A 25,080-nucleotide genomic window follows, 5' to 3' on the forward strand; every position below is an offset into this window, starting at 1 on the left:
TGTCAGATCCTTCTGCTCCTCGTTGGGTTCGACACTCTTACTTATCGAAAGGACTACGATAGATCCCCTACACTTGTGGGTCATCAGGCATCTGAGCGGGTGGACCGAAATCCAAACTATTGTAGGAATGCTGCAATACGTCGATACCACGCTCGTGGTGCCTGCTTAAACTAGTAGAGAGAGCGGGAGAGCAAGCACACGTGATTTGGATGCTTGGCGTTGACGAAGCCGGTGGGTCCCTGACAGTACACCTGTTCAACAACGTGGCCATGCAGGAAAGCGTTGGATACTTCCAACTGATGGATGAGCCAAGCGCGAGAAACTGCCAACTCAAGGAGTTTGCAGATCGTGCCCGCTTTGACAACCGGGGCGAAGGTGACGGTGAAGTCCACACCCGCACGCTGCCGAAATCTACGAACCATCCAACTAGCTTTGTAGCGCTCAAGAGATCCATCCGGACGTGTCTTGTGGCGGAACGCCCCATTTGCCACTTACAACGTTGGCATGTGGAGGTCGCGGAACAAGATGCCACGTGTGGTTGCTCTGCAAGGCATCAAACTCCTCACGCATTGCCGCAAGCCAATGAGAGTCACGAAGGGTTGCGCGAGCGAAGGATGGAAGGGGTGATGGTGTCGATGTTGAGGCAGCACACACATACTCGTCTCAAGGGTAGCGCGTGCTCGGTAGGTGTACGCCAGTTGGGCAACAGGCGATGGTATTGGCATGTAGAGCTGATAATTTGGAAATTTGATGAGGAAGATTTAATAGGCAAATAGAGCTGAATATTGGCATGTGGCAATTATTTGGATATGGAAGATAGCCAAAAAAAGTTTGCGGGCAATATGAGGTGTCTAGGTAGCACTTGCTTTGCAATGTGCCAATGTGGACAGAAAATAGAAAATGAAGTTGTGCAAATGTAGATGGATTTTTTCATGAGGCAATGACATGGATAGGAAAGAGTGACCAAAAATTTTGGGGGAAATTATGAAAATATAAATAGCACTTCCTTCACAAAGTGCTATTTAGAATAGAATAGGAAAATGAATATTGCTGAATTATTTTGAACTAGGGAAGGAAGGGTTTTCACATATTTGAGGACCATATGATCCAAAGAATTTATGAGAATTTTTAGAGAATTTTTGGAATGACAGAATAGTAGGTTGCTTCACAAACTAGGACAAAAATTAACACATAGACAAAACTGATGATGTAGCGCCTAGTCATAGCTATGGCCATCTATATTGGTCGTAGTTAGCTAGAAATTAGGCAGCGGACCAGGGCTATCTGCTTTACGACCATTTCTCGTAAGGAAATTACGACCTTTTTCGACCAAATTGGTCGTTATGGTTTGGGGTTGGAGCCTCCCGAACAACTTACGACCAATTGGTCTCAAATGGTCGTAGATTCACGACCATTTCAGCCAGTGTCGCTGCCAGAAGGTCACTAGTTGACATATTTCTTGTAGTGAGTGACCTAAAATTGGATCCATGCCATTTTATGTTTTTGTTCATTTGTAATCATAAATTTGATCTGTATTATGTTCTTGTTTCATTCTTATTGCAGAAGTTCATGAAGCGTTGTCACAAGCTGGTGGCCCTGCTTGGGTGCGCTAGCTCGGTTGAAGCTCATGCTCCTGCAATCCATATGCACACCCTCACTTCATTTAGCCATGCTGCCTCGTCATCTAGGTTGGTTGAGGAGGACGAGGAGGAGGACGATGAGGAAGAAGATGAAGAGAAAGAAGACAACGAGGAGCAAGCAGAAGCGGAACAAGAGGAAAAGAAACATACAAATTATGTGCAACAAATGCATTGTGAGCACACCCTGTCGTCAAGGACCCTGGCAGTAGGGTGTGTAACACTATCGTAAGGCTTCGACGGTTTCAGGTTATAGAACCTCCGCAAGCAGCGCCAACCACCCTACCGCCGGAGACCTTGGCGGTAGGGTCTTACATCCTACCGCCACATACCCTGGTGGTAGGGTCTATGCCACGTTAGCCTAGGGCCGTTAGTTGACGACTGCTGCTGTGAAACCTGGACCCTGGCGGTAGGCTATGTAAACCGTTGAGCTCCCTCACGGTAGGAAAGGCTCAAATCTTAAAAAATAATCAGATGAAGGTCATGGCTCGCTAAACTACGACAAAAAGTCAAAACATTAAATTTAGCCCCACGTGTTGGAGCTTTGCACGTTTTGGAACTTTGCATGTTTTGCAAAAAGGATCAGATCTCAAAAAAAAAAATCACATAGAGGTCATGGGCTTCGAAGTTCCAAAATGTGATGGGCTTTGCACATTTTGGAACTGCAAAGCCCATCGAATACCAATGGTGCAGATCGATCCGGAAGCAACAGCGGCAATTCCTATTTGGCGCATATGCACGCGTCGGCCAACGGGCGCGCCTACTTGGGCTTGGCCCATATTGCTTTTTTCCTTCTAAACTAAAAGAGAAAAAAAAAGAGAAAGGGAGTAGGATTCGAACCTTCCACCTCACCTCCAGGTCGAAGGTTCCTGCTGTAACCATCACACCAATGAGTACGGTTATGGTAATGTTTAACCAATAAAACATTTATTCAACGTTTTTTCCTTTTCTTTCTTTACCTTTTTTTGCTTGCTTTTTTTTTCTTATTTTTCTCCACTTGTTTGATGAAGTGTCCGCAAACATGTGATTTCTTTTTCGAATTGATGAACTTTTTTGAATTTGGTGATTTTTTTTAAAACTACATGATTTTTTTATGAACTTTTTTCAATTGTTTTGGTATTTCTTCAAATTTAAAAAGTTCATGAACTTTTTTTGTGAACTTTTTTCCAAATCGACGAACTTTGTTTTCGAAATTTGTGAACATTTTTTAAAATCCGTGGACATAATTTAAAATTCGTGATATTTTTTTGAGGTTAGTGAACTTTTTTTGAAAATCAGTGAACATATTTTAAAATTCATGAACATTTTTAAAAATCAATGAACTATTTTTTAAAATCTATGAACTTTTTTTTAAATTCGATGATTTTTTTTTAAAATGTTGAATTTTTATAAATTTGGATAAACTTTTTTTCAAAATTGATGAACATTTTTTAAATTCGATGAAATTAAAAAAAGTTGTTAACATTTTTCAAATTTGATGAACGAATTTTGAAAATCAGTGAACTTTGTTGAATTCGGTTGACTTTATAAGAAATTTATGAAATATTTTTAAATTAGTGAACCTTTTTAAAATATCATTTTTGTATTTTATTTTCTTCTTTCTCATTGAATTTAAAGGTTATTGGGCCGGCCCAGTATGGGGCGCTGCAGGCGCCAGGAGCGGGAATGGGCGCCTGCAGCGCCGTATAGGACCTCCCAGCAGCAGTAGCACAAGCGCGACCACGAACCTCGAACCTGGATTTGGGAAAGATCGTGCCGCCGGCCGGCTTCCTCTTCCAACGCCGCGCCGCCATTCCCAGCGCCCCTGTTCTCCGGGGTAGGAGCGCGAGCCGGCGGTTCGGCCTCGCCGTCTCGGTCTCGTTCTCCAATGGTAGGTCTCCCCCTTCTTGCATTTCTCCGTGGAATTGTTTGAGTTAAACCATAGTAAGATGAGGTGCGAGGAGTCGAATCTTAGCATACTGCTCTTACCAATTTCATGGTCCATTCTGAAGCCATGGCGGTTCAGTTGAATCTGGTAAGATTTGATTCCAACTTCTTCGCTATAATTATCCTGGGCTGCCAAAATTAGAGATCCATCTCGAGGGGAATCGCACGTAAAGGGTGTCCAATTGGGCGTTGTTGTCCATGTGCAATATTCTGTTACAAACTTGTAATTTTGGGTGTCTAGTTCTGATGTTTTAACTTTAGTCTCTGCCCTTGAACATACACTGAAGTAACAATGGCTCATATCAACGATGTAGGTGCAGCTGGTCTCTCCCCATCGAGCAACTCAGAGAGATCGAGATCCCGCTGGAAGATATCCGGAGGCCGCTATTGCGAACGCGTGCTAACGATCCTAACAAGGTGCAGCAGCTCACGGACAACATCCGTGTCATCGGCCTCCAAATACGTGTGGGCATCTTTTCCTTTAACATTCATTTTATTTACCAACAGTATTTTCTTTTAGCTCATAACATAAATATTCTGTCAGAACTGAAATTTTCTTATGTGGAATTGGGTACATATGAATAAAATTATATACTGTAGTAGCTAATACGTGGCCGATGCTACTGAATTCAGTTATCTTCATACAGTTGTTTGAGGACGTTTGTGTTATGGTTGATTGAGATTCACTTAATCCAGTACAAGCGTTAATATTCAAGTTGGGTTGTTTAAATACATGTTCTGCATACAGCATCACAAAGTGCAGATGGATTTTTCTTGTCCATGAGATCCGGCACTATTGTGTCCAGAACGGGTTTCCCCAAACTTATTTGACCTGTGAAGTCTGTTCACCTGCAGCTGTAACAACAGGGGCTCTATTAGCTCTGTTATGGTCCTCTGAATCATTCTGTGTTTTGTTTTGTAATTGCCAGACATTATTCCTCATATAATGTCTTAGTCGTTTACAAGAATTGGAGAAATAAAACCAGGGACATTCGAATCCCAAAAGCCTGACGATCTAGTACTAGAACAACTTTTTGCAAGGCTATCAGCTACTCCATTAGCCTCTCTAAAGCAGTGACCAAACGACGATTAGCAAATTCAGACGCCAAGTTTTTGCATTCCATGATAATTGGAAGCTCAGGCTCCAGGTATGCTTCATCTTGAACAACTGCTTCAACCGCAAAGGTGCTATCAGAATCAGTCTTAGTTCAAAGGAAGCATGCCCTTTATGTCCGGATCAGGGGCTTTATAATTTCAACATCGGCTCTGTTAATTATGTCTAAGATTGGATCTAATCTAGGTTTAAACTAGGGCTTTACTTTTGTTGCCTTGACCGTCAAAGCAGAGGGTGCCCCCTTCTGGTTCCAACACACGGGTATTTATACCCGGTCTTGACTCGGTTGGATGCCTTCCTTTCCTGGTCTCCTGGTTGCGAACTCCTTGAGCCTCCCAATCTTGATCTCTGAATAGTGGGCGTCTCAGCCTCTTTCCCATCTGGTGAACTCCCTTTCGCTTGAGGCCTTGACATCAAGGAAGGATGGGGGTATGTTGTAGATGTTCTCCTTAGCATACAAGTTTTCCCCTTTTAGAGGTAAGATTAAGGGTTTGAGCGACTCTGAATGGGGCCTGGCATGATGCGGTATGGGAAATTTCCACTTCCTGCCGACAGAGACCAGGGCCAGTGAGTTGAGATTCCACCATTAACGACCAACATCACAACCATGAGACCTAAGCAATACATTAATCAAGATCGAGTAGCTCCCATCACTCAACCTCTCTAGGCGGCACTTTTTGAAAGAAGTAACTGAAATTAGTAGATAACGGCAGACAACAGTAATTCTATAGTTTAGTAAGAAAAAAAGAAGTTAACCTGTAAACTTGTCTATTAATTCATATCGAAACACTTGCTGAAGTACTATACATGACATAAGCAACATGCACGCCTAAAAACAGTGCAAAGACAAAAAAGGACATAATTGGGGAAGACGACAAGGACGTAACAAATGATTGATTATGTCTTTCTTCCTTGGCCTGAAGCACCCGTTTCTGCGGAATTTTTGATTAATGACCGGATCGCTTCTATAGCACCTCCACCTCATTATCTTGGACTTGTGGCATCTCCCACTTCTCCATCTCAGCCTCCTACTGATTATTCTCAACTGCATGTACTTCCGGTATGTCCTTCCATGTCTCCATATATTAGTACTGATTACATACTCCCCATAAATCCTCATATTAATGGGAGGAAATAAGATAGATATGAGCTAACGGTCCAAATTACAATTGCACAAATGAACTTGAGGGGGACTAGATCAACTCCTGTAGACAAAAGAAGGAAAGAAAGACACTATCCAATGTTTCTTTATGAAATGACCCATTCCGATAAATGTTCATCTGCTAATTTATTCTTTTGGCCATCTCTGCCATTTCATATACAATCTTCCAAGCGCATGTCCAACCTAGGTCTCTAGAGCTAGAAGAACGTAACATGAAATAAAAGTCAGTCGTGCCCCTGATCTCTTCATTCTCCATTCTCAAAGACACAAATTTAATATTATGGAGAGTGTTGGGATTAAATGATGGTGAGGGTAAGGTTTTTATAACTGATTGGTTTCTCTGTTTACTCCCTAGTGACAAACTGCAAACTATAGTGCCGGTGAAATATGAAATCCTTTATTTGAATTTACATCTCTCCCATCATATTTATATAAAGGAATTACATTGCCGCAACATAGCAACACCACACAATATTAATTACTGGTGGCTCTTGGACTAAAAACACGAAGAGCCAACATGCATGCTTTAGATAAACTAGTGTTAGTATAGTAGGACCTGACTATCAAGTAGAAGGTCTGATTTTCAAGTATTTTGACAACTGAATCTTATTTGAGTTCGTCAAAAAATATTTAATTTTTTCACCAAGATTCATGTGTTTTGTCATGGGGTGATTGCAATCTTGTAATGTACTCCCTCCGTTTCTAAATATAAGTCTTTGTAGGGATTTCACTAGTGGACTACATACGGATGTATATAGACATATTTTAAAGTGTACATTCAATCATTTTGCTTCGTATGTAGACATCTAGTGAAATCGCTTAAAAGACTTATATTTAGGAACGGAGGGAGTAGGTAGCAATCATGTATGATACATTATGATACAACAGTCAGGGCCACGTATTGAGACAACATGTACACTTTGGTATGGTAATACAACAACAATATATAGTCTTACGAAATAAGGGAGATGACAATCACTATATTAAGCCGACGAGACTATCAAATGTGAAATATTGTTTATATATAGAAACAGAACTATTCATTCATTATTAAACACACATGCCGGCCATAATGTCTTGGGCATTTTACATTGCCATCTTTAGGAGGACAGTCCGTTTATTCATGGGACACATGCTTGGCTAGCATTCCAAACATGGTCCAAGCCTACGATCTACTACATCTTGTTCACACATTGCCAAGATAAAAATAAGCTGACCCTTGTTGGCCATCAGGCACGTCGTTTGCTACCCCATCCATTACAGCTCCAACAGAACCCATCATCTTCCGATCACTCCACATTGGCTGCTGACCCACTTGTTGATTATAGATGGAAGGGGAGCACTGAGCTAGGTTGTTCATGACTGTGAACGAGCTTGTCGGAGCCTGCAACTTAAAACTTGGGTTATTGTTGAGGCCGGTGAAAGAAAGGGCTTGCCTGGGGGCAGAACTATTATTTGCTGCCAATAGGTCATTGTCGTCGAGCCTGACATCATTGATGCTGTAACGCTTTGTCCCTGACGATGCCTTTTTCTGTATTCTCTTGAAAAACTTTTGTGCATGGCTTGAAACTTGAATAGGGGTCTTAGTGCTGACGAAGTGCTTGGATATGTTTTTCCAGTCGCCACGACCATAGACTTTTAGCCCATAAAGAAATGACCTGTGGACAGAATTGCCAAGAGAGGTCAAATTGTTGCTTGAAAGATGAATCGTGGAGTTGTTTAACTGAAGCAATTAATATAGATTGTAGCAAAGTACCTGTTTGACAGGTTCGGACCACTAACAACAACACATGCTTATTTTTATTGATTTACGGGTACTGGATAGAATGTATATCAGAAATCTAGAAGTGAAGAAACATTTTGTAACATATTGATAACCCAAATATATTACGATTTCAAATTATCATACTTCTGTTTTTCTATAGTGAAACGACAATCACTACATGTTATTGATATGTTTGATTGGGACAAGACGTACTACCATATTGGAATTTAATGGCTTATTTCACTGCCTTTCTATTATTTTATCAAGGTCAAATCACATAAATTTGTTAAGCGAGAAAGAAAAGTACGAAAAGAAAGTTCATGAACATCTAATTTGCAGGGTTAGTATTTACCAAAAATAAAAACTGAAAACGTCCATATATACATTTAATAAAGTGCAATATCATTGCAAATTTAACCTACCTGCCTCATAAAATTAGTTTGCAGGCATGCTTAATTAGCATATATTGATTTTAAATAAAGAACAACTAAAACTATATGAGAGGGAAGAATATAGCTGTCGACTAACTTGTGTTCCTCTTCGGTCCAATACTTCCGTTGATGTGGGGCAACAACTGGTCGATCATTGCAAGTATTGTTCTCCAGCACAACCATCTTATTCTTGTCTACCATCATCTGGGCCTCCTCCATCTTCGCTATTCTTGTATCCTCCAGTGCATAAGGAAATGAAAATCCATTATCATCCATGGTTGTATCCACGCCCTCTTGTATCTCAAAGTTTTCATTAACAAGGTCGCCATTGCTGTAAGTGGACATCGTCAGTTTCCATGTGTACATTTAGTAAAGTACAATATCATCACCAACATAAGTTACTAATCTCACATAATAAATTTGCAGAACATTCTTAATTACTATATGTTCACTTAAAACAAACAACACTTAAAACTACATGACAAAGAAGAGTATACAACCATGGACGAACCTGTGTTCCTCGCCGGTCCAAAAACCCCATTGATGTGGGACAACAACTGGTTGATCTATGAAAATGTTGTTCTCCAACACCTCCATCTTGTTGTTGTCTATCATCTGTGGTGCCTCACCCGTCACAGTGATCCCCATATCCTCCATCGCACAACCAAAGGACAATCCATTATTGTCCATCATTGTTGCCTCCTCTCGTACCCCAAAGTTATCATTTGCATGGCTACCCAGGGTGTAGACACCGTGTGTGCTGCTAGTACCATTCTCCTCCCCCGGTAGCTCAAATTTACCGTTGACAGTGTCACAAAAGGTGAAACTGTTTTGTGGAGTACCACCAGTAAAATGGGTCCCCTCCCTCCGCTGGATCATATGCATTTCCATGGCGAGATTAACATAAAGATCTGTTACCTGTTTCATGGTCTTTGAAGGGAACAGTGCATGGAGAGAATTCACGATGTAGTTGTGCTTCTTGTTCTTGTCATCGTTGTCGTCATACACGATTTTTTTGGTGTTGAGGCTAGCAATGAGTGACCATGCCTCCTCTACCTCAGATGAGGTCCACCCTTGGTTGACTATTGAATCCATGAGAGACTAGATAATTGAACACTATAGGATTATGAGAAGTATGAACTATGAATATGGGTTATAGATTGAGGATGGAGAGTGCGGAGTAAGATAGTGTATTTATAGCCCTCTTGTGTGCAGTCCTACTTTCGCTAATTAATTTGGCACATTGATAGTTTTTCGGTCCATACAAAAGCAGACTCTATTATGGTGAAGATAATTCTTATGACCCTCGTAGGAACATGCCAAACTATTTTAAGTTGACCTCGACATTGTGCCTTTCTTTGAAAAATATTTTTATTTGTTTGCCAATGCAAATAATTGTCGCATGCCTTCAAATATACACAAGCCTATTGAGTGTTGGTCAATTTCGGTTTGGATAGATAGAATACGCATCTTGTGTGCATGCATGACATGTGCTCTCATATTAGAGCAATACTCAAACCATGGTCTCCGCCGCTTGCAAGGATACATGGCACACAGGACCTCCATTCGGTTTTGGCTGCTAGTCACAAATATATCAATGGAGCTTTATTGCGTACATACATGCTGATTAGTATCTCCCCATGAATAACTAGGCTACATATATGATTCACACATTACCAGCGAAAGTAAGCATATCTTTTCTCTTAATTTTGGTGACCATTCTTCCCACATCCAGCGCATTAAATTCCATCCATAGGCAGATTTCTTGGCTTAGCTCAATTAATGGCACTTCGTGGTAAAAATATTTATTACATGGACCAATCAATTGTGCATGTATCTACATATATTTGTGTATGTGTATATAGAGAGATACAAATTAATAACCCATGAAGTCAATAAATTTGACACACTTATCTTCCATATCTCTCTCTCTCCCTCCCTCCCTTTCATGTTCAAAATAGCTTCAAGATTTCTACGTGATATAACATTAATTAAATATTGCCTTTTGAGACACTAGCGCATGGAAACACAAACATACAAGTTGCAAAACGAATATAGGTTTGTTAAGTGCATGATGCATCGTCTAGCTATCATATGGGACTACGTGCATACTCATGCACTCATATGACAATGTTTCAGCCACGTCCATAGATGGTTTTTGCTTTGCAGTTTCAAACAAAGTTTTGATACTGTTACAAGTTAATAAACTAGTTTAAAGAAAATGGTTGCTATACACCAAGGATAACTGTCTTCACAACTGTATTTTTTTTCTAGTGAAGGATTTTTTTTTTGGAATGTAAGAGTATTAACTTTCAGCCAATTGTTTCACTAGATTGTTAATTGATAAAATCATAGGAGGTTAAATTCTAACGGTAGCTTTGTATGTTTAGTTTATAGTATGGACAACTTTGCCTGATTAATATGAAACATATAAACACCAAGTCTAAATTGCCGGGGCCAGCTGGTCCTGATATATAATAACTACACTCGAAAGTCGCTTGACGTTGCTAGAGATATAAATGTTTTTATCCAGTTTCGACTATTTGGCTAGATGGATTTCATCTTAAACATACATTCGTAACATAATAAAACTTATAATTTGCTTATATTGAGATGGAAAAGGAAGGAAATTGATTTCTAGCCACATGCAGCAATTTTCCAAATTAGTCTTGGCTGCTTTGCAACCGGCTAGTGTTTTTGCAACAATCGTGGGTGTTGGTTCACTCTTGGTCCTGTTTTTCAAAAACAAGCAAAAGCAAAACGTCTAGTGGTTTTACGTCAAGCAATGCATTTATTCTTCATTTTCCAATTTTGTTGTATATATATTTTACAGTTTTCTATTTTTAGTTTAGCATCTCCACTTCTTATTTATTGTTGATTCCCTTTCTTCTTAGCTTTCATATAGTTTATTGTTCTTTAAGTTTTGTTCTTTACTGTATTTTTTCCACTTGCCAATTTGTTCATTTTTTTTGTTATCCATTCCTGAGGTAATCCACAAACCTTGTATTTTTGCTTTTTGTTTGTTGTCTAACAACCACACCGATTTTGTAAAGAGGGTGTGTGAAGTTGCTTAATTATTATTCAACATGGAAATTTGAAAAGTGAAATATTTTTATCACATCAAGAATACATTTTCACAAGGATGGATAGTTTATATTTGTTGGATAAATGAACCCTCTGATCACGAAACATTTTGGTCATATATATTTGTTTTTAGTAGGGGAACAAAATACATTTCCACCTCACTCTATCGTCTCACACCCGTCTCCAAAGAAAGGCGGCTAGGATTTTCTCATAAGTGTCGCCGCTAGGTTCACTCGCCTATAGGTGCCTTTCGGTGCCATTGAGGTGGGGGGACCCCGACTGTCTTTGCTTTAGTTTGGGTCACTCAAGCTCTAGCTATGGCTCTGTCTAGGTGGTTGGTCGGTGGTGACATCATCGATGGCGTAGAATAAGGTTTCCCCGTTCTATCCTCGTTTCGGTGATGTTGGTTGGTGTCGATGGATGGCATGTGGAGCTTCGGTTAGTAGCAAATCTCGAGCCCCATTTTGCCTAAGTTTCATCTTGGTCGTCTTGGCCGATGACGGTCTGTGCTTTGGTCCTATGGATTCTTGTCATTGATACACGACAAGATTTTGCGTCGTCAATAAGCTATTGAGGTAAGACTTACCCGATTATATGTGGGATGCTTGTCCAACCCCTTGGCCGCCTTGTTCTCAGGAACGGTGATCTGATCCTTGGTTCATTGTCACTAGCTTATTTGACTTCGACCATAGGTTTCCCAACTGAGTTAACAACGTTACCCTAGCTCCGTGGGTGTTTTGGAGATTCAAAAGCAACATTGAAGTTTGCTCATGGCTCATTTGGGATTTCATAATTTGTTAACGGGCCAAGCCCATTTATCCTAATAACCCTCACCAGATCTCAAATATCCATTTGGAGATTTGCATTTTCTCACCACTTGTTTAATATACTAATGTTTCAGCGGAGACTGTTAAGTTGAACTTCTGCCTAGAACTTTAAACTTTATACAACCACAACTTGGCAATGGACTATGCCTTGAATTTCTAGTTTTGTATGAACATATTTCGCTCATAGTCTTACCCTGGCTACCAGTAGGCTACCCCGACTGCCAGTTTTTTATCTATTTGAATATATGCAATAGTTACTACTCTGGAATTTCTCAACTTCCTAACAAATTTCAAACGTCTCTTCACGTGTCTTGATGACTTTGCATTATCCTTAGAATTACTCACTTTAGAAATAACCATTTGGTTGTCACAATTCATAAGAATAGTCGGTACAGGTTTTTCAACCATAGGCAAGTCCATCAAGAGCTTACACAGCCATTCTGCCTCAAGAGTGGTTGTGTCTAAAGCAGTTAGTTCTGCTTCTGTAGTTTACCTCGTCAATATGGTCTGCTTGCAATACCTCTATGACACTGTGCCACCTCCATTAGTAAATACATACCCACTTGTGGTGTAGAGTACATCAATATCAGAGATCTAGTTCGAATCAATATATCCTTATAGCACAGCAGGATGCCCTTAATAGTGAATTCCATAACTCACAGTACCTCTTAGATAATGCAAGACTGTTTCAATTGCATGCCAATGATCATCACCGGGTTGGACATGAACCTACTCAGTTTGCTCACAACAAAAGAGATGTCTGGCCTTGTAGCGCTAGCTACGTACATGAGTGAACCGGCAATTTAAGAGTATACTAATTGATCTATCGTTTCTTTTTTATTCTTTCCGAGTGTCATGATGGGATCATAAGGTGTCCGAGAAGGCTCGCTATCCATAGAGCCAAAATGGATCAAGACCTTCTCAACATAGTGAGAATGCGTTAGAGTAATCCCACTCTCATCCTTAATAAGTTTGATGTTTAGAATCACATCAACTTCTCCCAGATCTTTCATGTCAAAACTCTTTGATACAAAATACTTGACCTCATTGATCGCATTACTTTTTCTACTAATTAAAGATCAGTATATCATCCACATACAAACATAATATGATACTATTGCCCCCACCATGGAGATAGTAAACACACCTACTAGCCTCATTAACGAAAATCCCACAAAAGTGAGAGTTCTCTCAAATTTCTCATGCCATTTCTTAGGTGCTTGTTTTAGACCATACAATGATTTTAATAACTTGCACACCTTTCTCTCTTCACATTTCCACAAACCCATTAGGCTGATACATATAGATTTCCTCTTCCAACTCTTCATTTAGGAAAGCTGTCTCTACATCCATTAGATGAATGATAAGATCATAAGAGGTAGCCAGGGAAAGTAGCACCCGAATGGTAGTCATTCTAGCAACAGGTGAATAAGTGCTAAAGTAAATTTCGCCTTCTTTGTGAGTGTCCACCTTGGACACAAGACATGCCTTGTTTTTATCAATAGTACCATCATGCCTTAACTTCTTTTTGAACACCCACTTACAACCCACAAGTTTACAACCATAAGGTCCTTCAGTTAGCTCGCAAGTGCCATTAGAAAGAATTGAGCCCATCTCATCATTAACAACTTCCTTCCAAGGACCTACATCGGGAGATGCATATGCCTCTGCAATAGACTTACGAGTATCGTCCACAAGGTATACAATGAAATAATCACCAAAGGATTTTGGAACTTGTTGTCTCTTGCTCCTCACATGAGCTTCATCTTCCTGAGGTGATTTTTCAATATAATCATCAAATGTACTAGATTTGGGGTTTATCTCAAAAGGAAATCTAGCGATACTATGCATATCTTTCATATGAAATATATTCTCAAAAAATGTTATGAGATATAAATATATTGAACTTGCAACAAATAAACATAGCAAAATCTAGTTGCATCATCAATCAACATCATGAAATATATCTTTCCACCCTTTGTCAACACACCATTTATCTCACATAGATCAGAATGTATGAGTTCTAGAGGTGCCAAGTTTCTCTCCTCTGCAGCCGTGTGAGGCTTTTGAGGTTGTTTTGATTGCACACAACTATGGCACGAAACTTTGACAACAGTGAAATTGGGAATTATACCGATACTGGATAGCCTAAACATTAAACCAAAATTAATATGACATGAAAGAGAGTGCCAAACACTTGCATCATCATTAACACTAGCACAAATTTGGTTTATTGAATTATTGCAAAAATATGATAAAGAAAAGCAGAACAATCCTCCACACTCATAGCCTTTTCCTATAAATTGTACAAATCTCAACACGATTAGTTTATTCGACTCTAAAACTACCTTAAACCCATCTCGACATCAAGGGAGCCACTAACTAGATTCTTGTTCATAGTAGGGACATGTTGCATGTTCCTTAGTTGCACGATCTTCCCCGAGGTAAACTTCATAGCAACCATGCCAATGCCACGAACATAAGCATGTGAATCATTCCCCATTACGACGGAAGAATCCATTGTGGCCAGATAAGAAGTAAACAAAGAGACGTCATCACACACATGAGCGTTAGCACGCGAATCAATCCACCTTGAAGATGATTGAAATACTGAAAGCACAATAGATAAATTACCATACACATCATTATTGCTAGCGGTCACTAAGTTGGTAGTCTTGGAGCTCATTTTCCCTCTGCGGTGTGCATGTTCTGGGCATTCTTTGGAAAAGTCTCCGGGCTTCCCACATGCGCACGTAGCACTCTAGCTCACCCTTATCGAACTTTTTCTTCTTGAAGATAGTAGTATTCATAGCCTTGTTGAAAACATGCTTGTTCTTCCCTTTGTTCTTGTTCTGTAGGTAGATTTGCACCATATTCGCGATAGGTTGAACCTCACCTCCTTTCTCAGTAGTGTCTTTAGCCTGAGCTTTCTCTTCAAGATCAAGAGATGCAATAAAATTTTCAACCTATATATGATGTCTCTTATGTTTCAGAGTAGTGGCGAAGTTTCTCCATGAAGGAGGTAACTTTGCAATCACGCACTCCAGCCACGAATTTATCAGGTAGATCACACTTAATGAGTTCCACTTCCTTCCCACAACACTATATCTCATGAGGTTGTTCAACCACAGAACGGTTATTCACCATCTCACAATTAAAGGCTTTGTAAACTTGTTACTAAACTTTCGTTGGTGATATAAAAATGGAAAATATAATTATATATTGATAGAGATCTACATACCTAATGCTTGGTACAAAAACATGTCAATCATGCATAGTAGTAGTATGTCTGGTCCGCGGTCCTATGATCTTCATAAATTCGAAGTGTTGCCATGTCATCATGCCTCCGGTCCATCTGCACCGACGTCATATCTTCACTAGTCACCTCCCATGTGGAAGCATGACCCAAGCAATATGATAGAGGGCGTAAGAGGAGGAAGCACCACATGGCCACTAGACGACAGGATGCCACTGAGAGAGATTTGGGATGTGCAGATAATGCTTATCGGGAAGCATGCTCAATAGGTGAAGAGGAGGTGGTAGCTCACGAATATCTAAGTGCACACGATTTATCTTTTTATTTGCACGTGAACTTTATGGATTTAATATGCTATCCGCGAGTTTCTTCATCTAGGCGGGAAAAACGACAAGGACATAAAGATTGATTGAATATTTATTTCTTCCTTTGTCCAAAACGCCCATTTTGGGGCATTGTTGATTGAGGACCAAACTACTTCCTAGCACATCCAGCTCATTATCTCGACTAGTGGTAGCTAGCTTCGGCGTATTCATCTATGCCTCCAACTCATTCTACTCAAGTACGTACCTATACTTGAAGTATGTCCTTCGATATCTCCTTCTATTAATATAACTAATTAAAGACTTGCTATAAATTTCATGTTAATAGGAGAAATAAGATTTTTTTTGACCAACAATCCAAGTTGGAACAGCATAGTAGAACTTAAGGGGAATTGGGTCAACTCACATCGCAAATAGAATGAAAGAAAAATATTATCCAATGTTTCTTTACAATAAAAATAATTCTCATAAATGTCCATTATTCCATTCACCAATTGCTTCTTTTGGTCATCTTGTCTATTTAGTATATATTCTCCCATGTGTTCGTCCCAACCCTAGGTCTTGAGAGCAAGAAGATCATGAACACAACTTTGAAGTTGTTGTTTACATCTTGTTCGTGACATGTATATTCTAGGCTTTTAGTGAATTTAAGATTGGATTGAGTATACAACCATATTATGAAGGGTGACATAAGAAAAGTACTTTGGTCTGAACTCCATGGGTTAATCCTAAGCCAAAGGCCTCAAAAATCTACTCTCTAGCCATTCATTCTTATGAGTTTCTCTAAGCCCCAATACTTTCAATAATTATCCTCTAGTACTAATGAGCCACACGTGGTTATTCATACTCAGAAAACAAACATAGTTTCAACAATTCAGAGCCTTTTTCTTGTTTCAGGACTACCAAGCCATTTCACTTTGAAACATACTTAGACAACTAGATATTTCATCAATTTAGAAGTGTCGCTAGAAGTTCGCTCGCTAAACTGAGGACATGTTCTGGACAAAGTTCTAGGTGAAGTCACTCTTGAAAATTCCAATGAAACATTGACCTGAAACTTCCTTTGAGTGGGCAAGGACAATTTGTGTTTTCGTTGCAGATAGCAACGACAAGTGAAATTCTTCCCCATGTCAAGCTGGAAATGGGGATTACCCCAGTCGGGTATTGGACTCCCATACCCATTCCCTAGACAGCCAACCCATACACATCCCTATGCCCATACCTTCCCGCGGGGATAAAAAGTTTCGCATCCCCGTTCCTATCGGGTTTTTCATCCCCATGGGGAAACCCATACATGTAATCAACACCAATCGTGAGTAGCAATTCAATATACAAAACATTTTGACACAATAAACAATATGTTGTGGCTAGGTTAGAAAAATCTTAGGGATTTTTGGGCCAAGGGGAGGGATGGGTGAAATTTTAGGTGATGGGCGGGAATTACCTCAGGTCTAGTTATTTTAGAGAGCTAGGTTTCCATGGGTAAGGTGGGTAACAGGCATGAGTAATGCTCTCTAATTCTTATCCCCATCTTGAATGCTGGATGAGGTATTTGACCCACAAACTACCATGTAGGCATTAAAGATGACACATCACCATCTTCTAATCAGCAATTACGCACGAGGACACAGGTAACGGTTAACCATTGTGAGCTTGATCATCGTGGGCCACTCATTTTGTTCCTCGCGACACCATTAGGGATAGAAGCGAAATTTCTGGGATCGTGATTATAGTTTCATTTTTTCGGGTTTTCATGATTATATTTTCGTGATTTATTTTTTAGTCTAAACACACTTTATTTATTCATCATAAGCCAAATTCATTGGAATATAATTTAGGTCAGGTTGAGGAGCCACAGTTAGCGTCCCAATGAAAGGTCTAAATCGTGCTTAGCAAGACTATGTGTTTCTATGTTTGTCTCACACCCCTTAAAGATGAAAGAACATCCCGTAAATTGTGACAATGTTGCTTTGATCTCCTTTGTGATGCTGCCATATAGTCCACGTGTATTGTTTTTTATATTCGTGATGATCTCTTAGCAATCCAAGGCTATTATCACAAGTGATAGGGAGAGATGCATAGTCAAGGATAAAGCTTCCACCACAAGCTGGAGCCTTCAATGTTGTCGGGTCTGAAATGACATCACACTTGATGGCTAAAGCACCCTAAAATTTAAGTGTATCATCCATGCACACGACACTATAAGAACCTCTGGATGAGTTTCGAGATGTAGCCCCGTCAACTTCAATTGTTGCAAACCCTGCCATTGAAGGGATTCTATGCGGTGAAGGACCCTAGTTGCTTGCATTGCTTGTGATCTATTGGATTTTCATTCACCAAATTCCCAGTTGTAGCTGCGAATAAAATGATGCATCAAATTTTTTACTCGTACAGTGTCTTCCTGTGAGCTTACCAAATGGCCCAAAGCGTTAGCACAACTTTGACAAAATCATCATGTTGTAAGCTCTCAATCAGCGAAAAGATCCACCTTACATGTTTCGTGATTTAGTAAGAACAATATTTAGGGAAAAGGAAACATATTTTTTTGAGAAATCTCGTCTACTTTATTCATTCAGAACTAGTGTAATGGGTACAATATTTGTGTCGTGGGGGGTGCCCAACCACACATGTCTACCTACACTTAAGTTATGAGCAAACTTATCAAGATTATTGGCCTCGACATTAAAAGTCGTAATCCCAAGAGAAAAAGAACTAGATTGATAGCTATTACAATGATGTTTGATCTCATGAACTATAGCTGCATTAGGGCCTCCTGTCGCCCTAATGATGCCATTCACAACTTCCTGATGAGCCGAGGCAACACAAATATTATGCACGTCCAAGTCCTCCGCGAGAGATAAAGCTTCCCGACACGCATAGGTCTCCCAGATAGCAGGGTCATTGGCTCCTTGGAATACGACCGCCGAAGACCCTAGGTAAAGACCCGTATGGTCACGGACGATAGCCGCCACCGCACCTCCATGAAATATCCATGAGGAAACTCCGTTATCATTGATCTTGACCATTCCTAGCAGAGGAGGGCGCCAAGATGCCGTTGGTGCCTGGGATGTCGCAGTAGGGCTTCTCCTATCGCTGCTAGTAACCTGTCCCAGCTCAGCAACGTAGTTATCAATGAAGGACTTAGTTTGATGTGGGATTTGGAATATAGCCTCATACACGACCTTGCGTCGGGCATACCAGATAGACCATAGGGTGTCTACCGTGCGTGAGAAGCTTTCCTGGTCCAGAGTGTCGATGAGCTCAAAAAGCTAGAGCCTTGCATTCGGTTCAGTGTTTGCCGCCATGTGAGAGACAATCCCCTCGTCCAAAAGCGCCCACACACACCTAACCATGGTGCAAGAGACCAGGGCGTGCCACCATGAGTCTAGGTTGCCACAAAGCGGGCAGGCATCCCGATCTGCCATATTTCTTTTCTTCAGCACATTGGTGGTAGGAATAGAATGGTGCGCGATTCTCCACAGGAAGATCCTGATTTTCGATGGCACTGTCAGCTTCCAAAGGGAGCACCAAGATTTCTCATCTGTGTGGGCATGAGAAGAGCCGCTATGCCCTTCGAGCCATTCCACCTGCTGTAGCTTGGTATTCAGGAGAAACTTGTAGGCAGACGAAACCGAGAACTGGCCATTCTTGTCAGGGAACCGCGCCTAGGAGTCTGCAGTATTGTTAGTACATGTAGGGATCCTCAAGATAGCATTTGCATCAGTCGGTACCAAGCGCACTAAGGCTTCAATCCATGTCGCCTTTGCTGGAGATAGTAGTTCTGAAACCATGGTAGGGGGGTTGCAATCAGAGAGGTGATCAGACGAGGTGTTGTTTCTTTTGGAATCATGTTGTCTACCCAGATCTTGGTGCTATGACCATTGCCGATCCGCCTTATCAGTCCGTGCTTGAGCAGGTCCCGTACCTCAATGATGGCCCTCCAAATCTGTGATGGTTTCGACCCAAGCTCTGGATCTAGGATAGTGCCATTAGGGAAGTATGAGGCCTTCACAATTCTTGCACTCAAAGTTTCAGGTTCCTGTAATAACCTCCATGACTGTCTTGCTAAGAGACAAGTTAAAAATCTCCAGGTCTTTAAACCCCAGTCCCCCAAGTTCTTTGGCCGCGTCATGATGTCCAAGGAGACCCACACTAGCTTGCGTTCTCCTTGCTTGCTTCCCCGCCAAAACTTACGGATGGTAGATTTAATGTGATCACATAATCCTTGTGGGATCTTGAAACACGACATCGAGTAGACTGGGATAGCTTGGGCCACGGATTTGACTAGAACATCCTTGCCGCGAGCCGAGAGACATTTGCTCATCCAACCTTTCACCTTTTCCTGAACTCTGTCACTTAGATACTTGAAAGTTCTCTTCTTTGAGTGTCCGATGTCTGTTGGCATCCCCAAGTATCGGTCACTCAGGGACTCATTGGGGACCTGCAGGAAGCGTTTGACCGCATTTCTGACAATTTCTGGGCAACCCTTGCTGAATAAGATTGAGGACTTATCTCGGTTGATCCTCTGCACCGAGGCCATGCAATAGGAATCCAACAGGTTTGATACCTCCTCCGCTCCATTGACACTTGCCCTAAAAAATAGCAGGCTGTCGTCCACGAATAAAAGATGGTTCACCGTGAGGGACATTGGTGTCACGTTAGTGCCACGGAACTGGAACGACTGGTTTTGGGATTTCATGAGGCCTGAGAGGACCTCTGCTGCTAATAGGAACATGTGTGGAGACATAGGATCTCCGTGATGAATACCTCGTGTTGGTTTAAATTCTTCACACTTGTTGCCATTGAACATAACTAGAAATGAGACTGAGCTTACCATGTTCATTATTACCTTCACCCATGGTGCTGCGAACCCAACTTCTCCATGATTGCCTTTAGATAGGACCATTCCACCCGATTGTATGCTTTCATCACGTCAAGTTTTAATGCAGCGAAGCTATTGCTCTTGGCTCTATTACACTTCATAAAATGCAAACACTCATAGGAAGATACAATGTTATGGTGATTCGCCTTCTAGGGACGAAAGCCGATTGTTCCTCAGAGATGATCCTCATAAGGATCATCTTGAGACGGTTGGCTAGAACCTTAGAGGCAATCTTGTAAAACACATTGCATGAGCTTATAGGACAGAACTGAGACAACAACGTAGGGTTTGGTACCTTAGGAATCAGCACCAGTAGAGTATCATTAAGCCCCTCAGGGCTCTCTTCTCCTCTGACAATGTTTAGCACCGCCTTCATTACCTCCTCCCCACAAATGTCCCAATGTTTCTGAAAGAAGTGAGATGGGAACCCGTCTACACCAGGTGCTTTAGTTGGAAACATTTGAAACAAGGCTGTTTTGACCTCTTTTGGATCATAGGGGGGCATCAGAGAGTCGTTCATTGCCTGTGTGACTTTGACAGGGACATGTTCCAGAAATTCATCCACCCCTTGGACCCCTTCAGATGTGTACAGATTCTTGTAATCCTCGATTGCAAGTTGTTGCATCTCAGTCAGATCCTCTGTTAACTACCCATCTGGCCGTTGAAGAGCCTTGATCAAATTCTTCTGACGTCTCATAGACGCCCTCATGTGGAAAAACTGGGTGTTGCGGTCACCTTCAGCCAACCACTGAACTCGAGACCGCTGTCTCCATATCATCTCTTCGCAAAGATAAAGTTTTACTAAATGGTCGTTGGTTTTTATTTTAGCATCGGAAGGATCCACACGTGTTATGTCGCTATGCAAGCATTCCAACTCCTTATTTAGGCCGCAGATCTCTCCTCTCACACTGCCAAAAGTAGATTTAGCCCAGTCGCCCATGTTGTTAGCTATGTCCTCCAGTTTTGCTCTCACGCATTCACTGACAAGTTGTGGCCTTCAGATCGCCAACGGTTTAAAACTATCGGCTTGAGTTCAGTGTGAGTGTCCCACATTACCTCATACCTGAACCTCTTCCCCTTTGGCGTTCCCTCTGGTGGCTCATCAAGTTGTATTCGAAGAGTCGAGTGGTCAGAGGTTGCTATAGTGAGATGCTCAACTATCGCCGACTGAAAGCGAGCACACCACTCAAGGGTGCCAAGAGCTCTGTCCAGCCGCACACGAGTGAAAGATCCACCTGCCACTTTCTTCTCAAAGGTCCATCTCGTCCCCTTGAACCCGAGGTCCAAAAGTTCATAGACATCGAATGCATCGCGAAAACCTTGGATCTGAGATTGGCTCCTAGATCCGACCCCATCATGTTCGTCATGTATCAAGACTTCACTGAAGTCTCCCATGCATATCCATGGCAGATCTTGCATCGTGGAGAGATTTTTCATTGTGTCCCAAATGTGTTGACGAAGGTGAGTTTGAGGAGCGCCATAGAAGCACGTGAGTCTCCAAGGATCTCCTCCCAGATTGATGATCTTTGCATCATTATGATACTTAGAGTAACCCAAAATCTCAAGATTAATATAATTGTTCCAAAACAAAGCTAAACCTCCGCTTCTACTGGAGGACTCTAGGGGCAGACTTTTGCGCTATTTCGCGTAGCTCTTGGACTGTCGGGGCGTCGCCAATTCCTCGACAGTTCCAACATAATAGATTCATTGTGCCCAGCGTTCCTCCAGCATGGAGGCCGTCGATTGTGCATTTTGTTGATTATTCCCTTATAGTGTCTTCTTGATTCCGCCACTGTTGATCCTCTCATTAGCCTGAACCTATCTCAGACGCTTTGGGTCTTGCTTCGAAGGTGGGCTTGGGGTCACAACAACTCCACCTTTAGTAACTGGGGTGAGCTCCTACCCAGAGTTGTCGGTCATCCCATGCGAAGCGACCACCTGGTCCTAAGCGCAGTTCCTATTATCTTCCATTGTATCCATCTCCACTTCTTCTAGCTCCCGCTTATCCTGACCATCAACCCCTGTTCTGGCCTCCTGCCCCTCATCAGCGGCGGTCATTGACAGGGATATAGCCCTAGGGTAGGGTCATAGGCCTGACCTGTATGTCCTACCCAAGGGAACCTCATTATTAGCTTAAGGACTATAGAGGAAATTCTGAATGGATGGAGATAACGCCTAATCCACTCGGTACATAACCACTCGGAGGATCCCTCATTCACTCCGCGATTAACTTCCACTCAGAGAAGCCTGGAGCCACTCGACGTAGAAGACCAAAAGCCACTCCAGAGAGGCCAACGGGCAGGCGTTCAGCTGATCATAGTAAACATCATTTATTACGTACATTATCAGTAACATACACATTTAAACCCCGCTTACCGTAACCTTGCATGCCGAACACTTATGAGGGGTAGCTCACTTTATATAAGCCACCCCTCCCCTCTGGCACAAGGGTTCACATCCCTGTAACACTCATATTTTCATTCGACACAAGCTCCAAGAGCACTGACACGTAGTGCTATTACCTCCACGCAGAGGGGCCTGAACTCATACAACCTTGCCGTAGCTAGGACTCTGCCCTCTTCATTCGTACCCTACTCATCTACTGTCAGGCTTATACCCACGACAGTTTGCACCCACCGTGGGGCAGGCGTCTAGGCGACTTCCGGCAAGTTTGCATTTTTACTTCTTCGTCATGTCTTCTGGCGGCGACCTGTGCTTGGGTCACCAGATCCGTTTTGGCGCACTCGTCTTCATCGTCGACGATTCAGCATGGCTCCAGGAGGCACCTCTCGATGTCGAGGCTGAAAGTGCATGTTATGCCCCTAATCGACTTTTGGTGTTATTGACAACACATACATAGGAAACTAATCCTATTTGTTGAGTGTATCTCAGGATGGCAAGTACTTTAGTAGATTGAGAATTATGTGCCAAGGTGGTCTGAGAAGATCGGGATTTATATGTCAAGAAGGCTCGGGATTGAGAAAAGATGATGTAGACTATCCTTTTAAGTTTACTATTTTTGAGTATAGGGATCCCGCACTATTAAGAGGGGATCAAAGGTTTTGCGATGAATTTGCTCATACCACATCTTCACTATTCTGCTCAATACCACATCTTCACTACTCTGCTCTTATCTCAAAACAGGACTAATGCCTCAGACTTCCCGCTCCCTCTGGACGTCCGAGGGCCGGTCGAGGGTCGGACGACCGACAAGCTTCGGAAATCCGGAGCTCTGCACTAGAAGAACTTGAGCCATATAACTCGGACTTCCGGCTCCCTCCGGACGTCCGAGGGCCGGTCGACCGACCAGCTTCGGAAATCCGGAGCCCTGCACCAGAAGAACGTGAGCCATATAACTCGGACTTCCGGCTCCCTCCGGACGTTCGAGGGCCGGACGTCCGTCCCCTTCGGAAATCCGGAATCTTGCACCAGAAGAAGTTGAGTCGAATAACTCGGACTTCCGGCTTTCTCCGGACGTCCGGTCCCTGTTCAACTCACAGTGATTCCACACATATCTACAACCCTCGGACGACCGACCCCTATCGGACGTCCGACCCCTTGTGGACGCCCGGACATCCGTGAACTGTCGGATGTCCGAACCCTGTGTGACTTAAAGTGTCCCCAACGGCTGTTTTACACTTCCCACTATATATACCCCCTCCCACTTCGTGAGAGGGTGCCAACGCAGCTAGAACACACACAAGAACACCTTTCTTCTCACTCACTCTTGTCTACATTCAATCTTAGATCCCAAGAGCATTTGTGAGTCCCTTTGAGTGTTGTTCCAATCAAAAGATAGATCGTCTCCTTCTCCTCCTTCCCACCAAAGTGATTTGTGATTTGAGCAAGTTTTGAGCAATCACCGTGATCTTGTTACTCTTGGAGGTTGGAGACTCCTAGGCGGTAGGAGTCTTCGGAGAGGAATCAAACCATTGTGATTTCCCCCGGAAAGTTTGTGAAGGTTTGGAAGCCACCTCAAGGCTTACCACTAGTGGTTGAGAAACGCCTTCGTGGAGTTATCTCAAAGGGAGAATAGGGTGAGCCTTCATGGCGTTGGTGTGCCTTCGTCGTAACATCCGCCCCTCTAACGGTGACGTAGCTTCCCTCCAAGGAAGTGAACATCAGGATACATCCTCGTCTCTCTTGGAGTTTCGGTTATTCCTAACCCTAACTCTCTACTTGTGTTAATCCTTATTACGTACTTGTATTTGATTATTGTTTACCGGTTGCCTTACTTCACTCTAAATAACTTGCTCCTTGTCATAGCAATTATTAGTCCTACGCTCATATTCCGCACCTTTGCCCAAAATTGCTAAGTAATTATTAAAATTTGGAACTGTACCTATTCACCCCCTCTAGGTCCATCTCGATCCTTTTCAATTGGTATCAGAGCCTCGTGCTCTATTCTTGTGGCTTAACCGCCCTAGAGCGAGATGGACGGGATTCCCACTACTGTAGCTCAAGTGGAGAGGGACGGGACTTCCACGGAAGTCAAGTCCTTCACCTCTGAGGACCTGGAACGGGCCCTTGCCAAGCAAAAAGAGGAGCATGATGCTTCTCTTGAGGCCTTGGTCCAAATGAGACTGGCATCATTAACCACGGGGACAGCCACGTCCCCGAGGGCCTCAGGGCCACATGTGCATGGTTCTTCATTTGGCCAACAACCTCCGGAA

General features: G+C 42.2%; 1 protein-coding gene and 1 pseudogene across 1 annotated transcript; one reads left to right on the forward strand and one right to left on the reverse strand.

The window, feature by feature from the left end:
* Positions 1 to 269: 269 nt before the first annotated feature.
* On the forward strand, positions 270 to 4,278 carry LOC123408247 (annotated as a pseudogene).
* A 2,566-nt stretch (positions 4,279 to 6,844) lies between these two features.
* LOC123411925 lies at positions 6,845 to 9,202 on the reverse strand. The gene is made up of 3 exons (XM_045104883.1): positions 8,547 to 9,202; positions 8,133 to 8,366; positions 6,845 to 7,497 (listed from the first exon to the last, which is right to left on the reverse strand). The coding sequence occupies exons 1-3, from the start codon at positions 9,128 to 9,130 to the stop codon at positions 7,026 to 7,028; spliced, it is 1,290 nt and encodes a 429-aa protein (XP_044960818.1). The 5' UTR covers positions 9,131 to 9,202; the 3' UTR covers positions 6,845 to 7,025.
* Positions 9,203 to 25,080: the final 15,878 nt, after the last annotated feature.

Source organism: Hordeum vulgare, chromosome 7H, assembly GCF_904849725.1.
Source record: "Hordeum vulgare subsp. vulgare chromosome 7H, MorexV3_pseudomolecules_assembly, whole genome shotgun sequence".
NCBI classification, from domain to species: Eukaryota; Viridiplantae; Streptophyta; class Magnoliopsida; order Poales; family Poaceae; genus Hordeum; species Hordeum vulgare.

What these genes read in the sequence shown, in the direction of transcription:
- LOC123411925 (XM_045104883.1), bottom strand. Translation starts at nt 9,130, where the DNA reads ATGGATTCAATAGTCAACCAAGGGTGGACCTCATCTGAGGTAGAGGAG. An exon ending in TGGACCGGCGAGGAACACAG is followed by an intron (nt 8,367 to 8,546) that starts GTTCGTCCATGG and finishes GTCCACTTACAG; the next exon opens with CAATGGCGACCTTGTTAATG. An exon ending in TGGACCGAAGAGGAACACAA is followed by an intron (nt 7,498 to 8,132) that starts GTTAGTCGACAG and finishes TTCTGTCCACAG; the next exon opens with GTCATTTCTTTATGGGCTAA.